This window comes from Dermacentor albipictus, chromosome 1 (assembly GCF_038994185.2).
Source record: "Dermacentor albipictus isolate Rhodes 1998 colony chromosome 1, USDA_Dalb.pri_finalv2, whole genome shotgun sequence".
In the NCBI taxonomy this organism is placed as follows: domain Eukaryota; kingdom Metazoa; phylum Arthropoda; class Arachnida; order Ixodida; family Ixodidae; genus Dermacentor; species Dermacentor albipictus.
In genome coordinates, this window is record NC_091821.1 from 59,514,818 (window position 1) to 59,523,189 (window position 8,372).

The 8,372-nt window shown below is 47.9% G+C and overlaps 1 protein-coding gene across 1 annotated transcript in view; it reads left to right on the top strand.

The window, feature by feature from the left end:
- The first annotated feature begins 297 nt into the window (after positions 1-297).
- The window catches only part of LOC135918354 (RYamide receptor-like), a 262,805-nt gene continuing 254,730 nt past the window's right edge, over positions 298-8,372 (top strand). The window contains exon 1 of the mRNA XM_065452029.1: positions 298-1,394. Within this exon, the coding sequence (XP_065308101.1) occupies positions 312-1,394 (1,083 nt within the window). The 5' untranslated portion in view covers positions 298-311. The remainder of the gene's footprint in view (positions 1,395-8,372) is intronic.

Genomic DNA, 8,372 nt, shown 5'->3' on the forward strand with positions numbered 1-8,372 from the left:
ACATCTGAACCATGCCCAAATAATTACTACGAAGAGTGAGGCAGAGGTCTTACTTTGCGCTTGCAAACAACGTTTGCATGATCAGCTCTCAACTGTTACATGTCTTCATTAAAAGTAAAGTTATCGTTAAAGCGACAATCACCAACACAAAAAAAATTACATTGAACTTCGTGCACCGACACACATGAACTAAAAACACACAAAGCGCAACACCGAACAAAGCAGGGGCCCGTGTCCGGGCTCGACAAAACGGAGTGCGAAATCCATTCTCTTAATACCTATCTCTATTTATTTATTTCTCGGCGAGATAAATGATGTATAAGCACTGCTCGATCTGTGTGCCCACACAGGCGACACATGGCTGCCGCCAACCACAGCATCGGTATTGTAGAAAAAAAAGGAGCCTACCGAAGAGCTGGAGGAGGCGGGGTGCGTTGAACAGAGTTTGCGTCGGCGGCGACGTCACGGGCGGCGCGCACCGTCGGCGTGCGGGGCGCGCGCGGACGCTCCAGGCTCCGCAATCGACCTCGCGGGCCGAACACACGCGGTTGTGCCTCCGCCACGTCCGGGCGCGCGCTCTTCTCGGCTCTCCCGCTGCTACCGCCGCTGCTGCCGCCAGCATGGACCACGAGTCCGCCAACCGGACGGTCGCCGGCAACGGCACTCTGGGGTCGGCGTCACCTCTGAACACCACGTCCGACGAAGACGAGCTGTACCAGGTGCCCGTGGAAATCATCGTGCTGCTGTCCTTCTGCTACGGACTCATCTCGCTGGTGGCCGTGGCCGGAAACTCCATGGTGCTCTGGATCGTGGCTACGTCGCGACGCATGCACACTGTCACCAACTTCTTCATCGCCAACCTGGCCGTGGCCGACATCATCATCGGACTGTTCTCCATCCCGTTCCAGTTCCAGGCCGCTCTGCTGCAGCGCTGGGTGCTGCCAGAGTTCATGTGCGCCTTCTGCCCGTTCGTCCAGGTGCTCTCGGTCAACGTGTCCATATTCACGCTGACCGCCATCGCGCTGGACCGCTACCGCGCCGTGACGGCGCCGCTGCGCGCCCGCTGCTGCTCCAAGTTCAACGCCAAAGTACTCATCGGCATCGTGTGGGCCGTGTCGACGGCGGCCGCCCTGCCGTACGCCCTCGCACTGCGCGTCATCCTCGTCTACGACTCCGCGTCCGGCGAGGTGTCGCGACCCTTCTGCATCAACGTGGTCCTGCCGCCGTTCGCCTGGAAGGTGTACAACCACGTGCTCGTCGGCCTGCAGTACTTTCTGCCACTGTGCGTCATCTGCTACACTTACGGACGCATCGGTGGCGCGGTGCGTAACTCACGCACGCCGGGCAACGCCGAGACTGTGCGTGACACCAACATCATCCGCAACAAGCGAAAGGTGAGCAATGGCCCTTTGGCTCACTTGCTGCTGGTTGCGGGCATTTTTACTGGCTGCGTTGCAAAGGGGCAAACACTCTCGAACAAGGGACGGCTGCTTAGCTTGAGCCATATACCCTCCTCCCGACCCCGAAAAAAAAGAAAGAAGAAAACGCTCTTCTTTCTTCGGTACTTAGTACTACGGTTTACAAAATTAGGGACGCTTGATAGTTGAAGTTACTTGAGTGGATATCGTAGCAAGCTGCCTGTGGGACTGCACTTATATAGAATATACTCAGCTCTTTTGCTTTATACGATTAGGCTCGCATTCGCAGTATTTCATCTTTTTTCCTTTACCTTACGCTGGTTTTACCTTAGGTCTAGGTAATCTAATCTCGTAGAGTATGGCGAAGGCCGAAATTTTAGCACTGAAACCAAGAGTAAACTAAGATGTCTACGAAAGCGGCAAAGTTTGTGAAGATTGTTACCTTGACGCACTTGCGCCCCTTGGGTACAATGGGTGGTTGTGCACAATGCACGAACCGAAAGAAAGCAACCAGAATAACAACAATAAAAAAAAGAAAGAAATACAGCTTCGGTACAACAACGTCACATCGGTAAAGGCCGAGCACGTCCTTCTTCCTCTATACCTCTTCATTTTCGAGAGCTTGAAAGTAGCATGTGGAAGTGTTCCTGTTTTGCACGAACGCTTCCATGCTTGTGCACTCTGTCTTCTTTTCTTTCTTTTTTCTCTCTCTGTCCCTCGTTTTCTCGCTTTGAAGTGTGCGTCCCAGATTAAGAAACACCTGACCTTGAATACTTGGACAACGTTACGTCATTTTGTCTTTGCCCATGCACTTTTTGCTGGCTTCATTCAGCCAGCTAGCCATCTTATAGTGAAAGCAACTCAACACTGAAACAAAGCTTGTTCGTGATATTTTGTTCTTTATGTGTTCAACGCTCCATTTTTATCTCCTGAGCCTACAAGGAACAGTCGCTGCTTCTATTTGTCAACTTTCCAAAGTTGAAGAGTCTGAATATGTGTTCATGTGCCCCGGAACTCCTTGGAAGTGAGAGAGAAAAAAAGAAAACCTTGCCGAGACCGGTGATAGTTTGCTTATCTTTGCGTACAATCTTAGGACTCGAAAGTGATCCGCGTGCGAAGAAAAAGAACATAGCGCGCAAAGTGGAGCCCGCAACGCTGAGCTCCGTTTTGCGCGCTCTAGACTTGCGAGCAAAGTTTATTTGCGGCCGGAGCGTTCGACTTCACTGCCGGATGCATCGCACTTCGCTGATGCGACATCGAACAGGTCCTGCTGGCTGCCGGCTGCAGTACCGACGCCGAGCGATAACTTTGAAAGGTGGTGCTCGCACGCAGAAGAAAAAAAAAGGAAAGAGAAACGATTTTGTTCAGACGAACGAAAGAAGAGACACCATGTAATCTTGCAGATTCAATCAGATAGAACGGGAAAGCAAATGATCAACGCGGCAACGTTTATGTAACTCACATGTAAGAATTCTTTTATGTACAGTTCAATTCATGTCTTCTCAGTCCCACTGAGTGGCCAATCTTGGAAAGAGTGGGGGCATGGCTTCATGCGAACTGATGACGAAACCAAGAACAGAAGAAAAATTGCAATAAATGTTACGCGACACTAGTGGCTATACAGTTACCTTCTTATCGTCTTGCACACATCGCATACGTGTGCATTCGTTTTTGTTGCTCGGCAAGTGTAAGAACCACTCAGCCGTCGTCGATGCGTCGGCTTTTTATAACAACTGAACACGCATGTACTAGCTCGTAATTTCTCGTTCAACGTGTCCATATTTTCGTTCGTCAGCTCGGCATCGCGTGGCAAAGCACGTCATAAGAACATCGCGTAAGCACAGTTTGCTTCCAATGTCGGAACCACAAGGGCATCGCTGACTATACGTGTACCGAAACGATATAACAACCTCCACCGCCGTCATTTTCCCTGCACATTAGCGAGCACACTAATAAAGACCACCATAATACCCAAAGAGCTTTACTCTGCTCCAAGTAAATGCTTTGTCCTGTAGCGCCCTTGATGGCGTTGAAGTTCAAGATATACGCCCATCGAGCACACTTCTTTCCCGATGTATTAGCATGTGTAATTAACTGGAAAAAAAAGAAAGCGTGTTCATCCATCTTCAAGATGTTTTTTTAACTATAGATTGAAACAAAGCGAGCATTTTCTAACTGTTACGCATATAAAAAATAACAATTGCTTGGACTTTAACACCGCGACATGAGAAGCGTCCCCGAGCGCAGTTTACTTACGCCCAGTTCGGGGGCATCTGTTTTGTCGGTATCTTCTTTTTACCCCTTTTTTGTTGCGACTTCAACCGCCATCGGGGTGTGCACGCTGCTCGAATAGTCTTAAGCCCCTGAAAATCACACTTATGGAACCTACTTACGAAATCGTCAAATCTACCACAAGCGAATTTCCCTGTGCTGTCTCTCGTAGTTTCATTAAAAATCTTACGGAATTTTGAAACAAGAATTACTTCAATAGGTTAAAACCTTCTTGTTTTCGTGCAAGATGAGAGAAACAAGCGCGAAGTAAAGAAACATGTGTTTTTTCTTTATTTTTATTTTGTAGAGTTCGAATATATCGCATAGCATTTCTACTATTCAAGGATTCACCATTTCAAAGATAAAAGGGGGAGGGGGGGCGCCTGTGTTGTAACAGCCGTGTCGTGATCAAATGTGGATGCGTGAAACCTGCATGTGCAACATCCCACACATCTTATCTGAGCTAACGAAGGTGGCAGACGTCAGGCTAGAATCGTAAAAAAAAGGCGCAAGCGCGCAAAATGGCCCCCCTCCATCTCTGCTGCTCCGCCGTTCCTTACACTATTCAAACTTCTTTTGAAACGTGTCTCTTAGCTTTCGAGGGTTGGTTAGGCCATGTTGGTTGGGTCACATTTCATGCTACAGGAAAGCCTGCCTGCCGAATTTTGTATTTCATCTACTGCCCGCTCATTTTGTAAAAATAATGTATTATGGCGCTACGCGCTTCTGGGACCGTATTGAAAGCTTTTTCTCTTACTATAGTATGGTCTGCGATTGGCCATTGCCGAGGCGATCACGCCGCTTAAAAACTTGATTATGGTGTTGACCGTCCCAAAACAACTCACGGAGGCTACGAGAGACGCCACAGTCAGATTAATTTCAACTATCTGGGGTTCCATAAAGAGAGCTTTAACTCAATACATAGAAAGCAGAAATGGTTTTTCTCGGCTTCCTCTTCAGATAAAGTTTTACTTAGAGTCATATGCAATTTTCCATTCAAATGCATGTGAAACGCAGATATGCGCTCATTATAAAACCTCCCTGAACCAATTTGAAGGAAAGTTGTTGCATTTTATAGAAAAATAATAATTCTACTCCCTTTACAGGTAGTATAATTTTCATTTAGCGCATCATAGCTTTTACTTGTCAAAAATTGGTACGTTTAAAAATACTGAAGCACAATGTTCGCATATTCTTAACTGTGAAAGAAAAACAGATATGGCAGATCTGTGGACTGCCTCTGAAGAGCATCTATAGAGTGGGGAAATGTTTGCTTGAAATTATTGCGATGTTTACGGGTTTTTGCAAAATTTCTACTGACGATTGAATTAGTTCTATATTTCAGAGTGCTATATATTACACTAATTTTGTCCGCTTTGGATGTCTGAAAAGGTGCAATTAACACAATTGTGATATCGTCTTTTGATTACTGAGCTTTGAAGTCGTAAGCTTGATGCTTGGGGTTCTCGCTTTTTTTTTTTGTGCGTGTGTCTGTGTGATATTCAACAATTATCGCAAAATATGGTGGTGAAAAAAAAAATTTTGCTCGTCTAGTCGGTAGACTTTAAGGGTCACTTTTAAATTCAACAATCATCACCGATTCAGCGCAGTGGGTGCCGAGCAGAACCACTTCTTCCTGCGTATTTAGATTTGAGTTATCCAGTTAAAGCTTTCTTTAACATGCACCTAAATATGTAAGTACACGGGCTTAAAGGGACACTAAAGGCAAATACTAAGTCGACGTGGACTGTCTAAATGCCATTCCAAAAACCTCGCAATGCTTGTTTCGTGGCAGGAAAAGACTTAGTTTACGAGAAAATTTCATCTTAAGGGTCCGAATACCTTTTTCGAAATTCAAATCTTCCGCCACCCAACCGGAAAAGTGGTGACGTTGCATACGCCATCACCACCTTTTGCTGGCGTCGTTGAGTGAAACGGCGCCCGACAGACGGCGGTACCGAGCCAAGAGAGAGAGAGAGAGAGAGGTGGATTCGCCTCTGCAGCTGTCTTTTGGTCAAGTGGCGTAGATCGTTGAAGCATCTCGCGACATCACACGGAAGTTAAATTCTCTGCTACTTGCAGTTAGTGCTAGCTTCGCCAGCCAGCAAAACCAGCGCTGCACTACGCGATAACGAAACTACTGAAACGTGAAAGCGTTGGCGGCGCCGAGTCGAGCGAAAAAGAAATCTTCCGACCGCCCGCGTCGTTGTAAAGGGTAATTTTAATGAGTTCTTTTCTCTGAAAATGAAATAGAACTGGAGAAGTAGCATATTATTTTGTCCTATAATACAATACAAGTATGTTTCTTGCAGTGAGTAGTTGAGCACTAGCGAGAGAATTTAACTGAGGAGTCCTTTCGTCATCGGGCAAGTGCTTGAACGTGCCGGGGGAGTCTCTAATCATGTCGTGCATTTGCCTCAATTTCTCGATTATTAAAGCTCTGTTCGTGATAATATTGACGCCTTAGAGATTCTCGAGCACTAATCTATCACTTTAGCTTGACTTAGTATTTGGTTTTAGTGCCCCTTTAATACATTCCGTCTCGATCGGAATACGGGTGCTGCGACCGGGAATGAAATTCGTGACACTCTGGAGCCGAACGCCAAAGCCGCACAGCCACCACTGCGGCTGATGACCACCGAGGAATTAGCACCATTACGCAAGAGGGATCTACGCGAACACGGGCACCGATACCCCGTAAAACTTCACGTTGCCTCATCCGAAGCTGCCGGGGGCGCAAGCGACGAGTTCTGTCGCTTGCGCCACAACTCGTCCACGTCGCGCGCGTAGCGAATGACACTGTTTCTAAACGAACGCATCGATACGTTACTTTCGACTAACAACTCGCAACGCTAAACGAAAAACAGAAAAAAAAATTAAATAGCACTCAGTCTGGGTTTTACGCAGACCTCGGATGAATGCCGCAGATTCTCACTACGCATGTACACGATGATCATGCGCTGCTGGCGTTTGTTTGCCGCCGATTCGAAATCTCCACGCACTGCGGCGAACACAACACAAGCTCGTAGAGACGCGCCCACTCGCTCATGAGACAAAAGGACGCGCATCCCGTTCCGGTTTCCACTCATAGCGCGCACGAGCGAGGCTCCGCCACCTGGCCGATAACAACCACGCGCTCGTGTCGGTCGGCTCGTTTAATGTTACTGCCGTCGCCCGTCGGCGCGAAAATTAATCACCTTCTAAAGTGAGGCGTACACGTATTGGCACACGCGGTACGCTACACGTGTCGGCACACGTACATGCAGCAGTGGCACCGGCACGCGTTTGCATGCAGACTCGGCGCATTTGCCATCACAAATGCGCGCAGAGACAGTGCCGTGGGTTCCTTTTAGATGTGTAAGCGTTTATGCGCCTATCCAACGAGGGAATCTGTCCGTCCGTCCATCCGTCTGTCACGTAAGATGGATCTGTATAAAGAAATTATTGTATAAAACAAAATAAATTTGAAATGAAAAACGTTGGTAGTGGTGAGTTTCCAGCCTATCACCCCCGGTCAGAAGCGGAGTGTCTTACGCACTGGGCTAAACAACCACGCTTGCAATGAGTGGCTATATCTGAACCACATGAATGTGTTGTACCGGCGGTAAAAAATTACCGACGATTACGTTACTTCCTAATGCGAAATTTGAGCGCAGCAAATAAGCTGTTTCACCTTTTCGATAGATTGAGGCAAAGAAATCGAGCAACACATGTATGCGCTATCACAGAATTTTTTTTTATTTTTCACACGTATTCCTTTAACAAAGACTCCACTAACAGTTCTTGACAGTCATGAAGGAAGCTTTGTGGTCGGAGAAATAGGCTGATATATGTTCGACTTGGTACACCAATGCTTGATTCTCAAAGACGAGATCTATACAAGTGCCTCGCGAGGTTGTCACAGCCGTGGGACGCGTTACGAGCGAGAGGAACGGGATGTTCTCCCGCATTCTCCCACAACCCGAGACTCGCAGGAAGAGGGGGGAGGGGGGCGGCGTGTACACCCAGCGGCAAACGATGGGGGCAGAAGCGCGCGCAGCAAGCGGACAACACGATAAAGGGAGGAGGGAAGAGATAGCAGCGACTGACTGATGCCGCTGACGCCGATAGTGAGTCAACCCCTATCCGCCACACAAGAACAGGGGGGGGGGGACCCTTTCCTCCTCTTTCTGCATGGCGGCGACGGTGTTCTATGCAGTCACGTTATCTTGAATCTCTAGCAGCGTCAGCGGCATCCAGCGGTATCAGTCGGTCGCTGCTAGCGCTGGGGGGATGAAAGGGGGGCGGAGCTGGTTACGAGGCCGACGACGACGACGACGCGAAACCCAGGAACGGACGCCAAAGAGCTGCGCTCTAAAAAAGAAACGTCAGAGAACAGTTTCTGTAGAGGCTCTGTTGAAATATTTGGTGATGATGGAGTAAAAGCCATCTTCGGGACCACATATATAGCCGTCTTGGAGCACTCTAGACGTTGTAATGGTCGGAGCAACTCTGATAAGGTTAATGGTACCGATAAGGGTCGATAAGGGTCGGATCAAGTCCGGTAGGGTTGATAAGGACTCATGAGAGTTAATAATGGTCGGATCGAGTCAGATATGGTTGATAATAACCGATACGGGTTGATAACGGTTGGATCTAGTCTGATAAGGTTCATAACAACCGATATTGGTTGATAAGGATTTA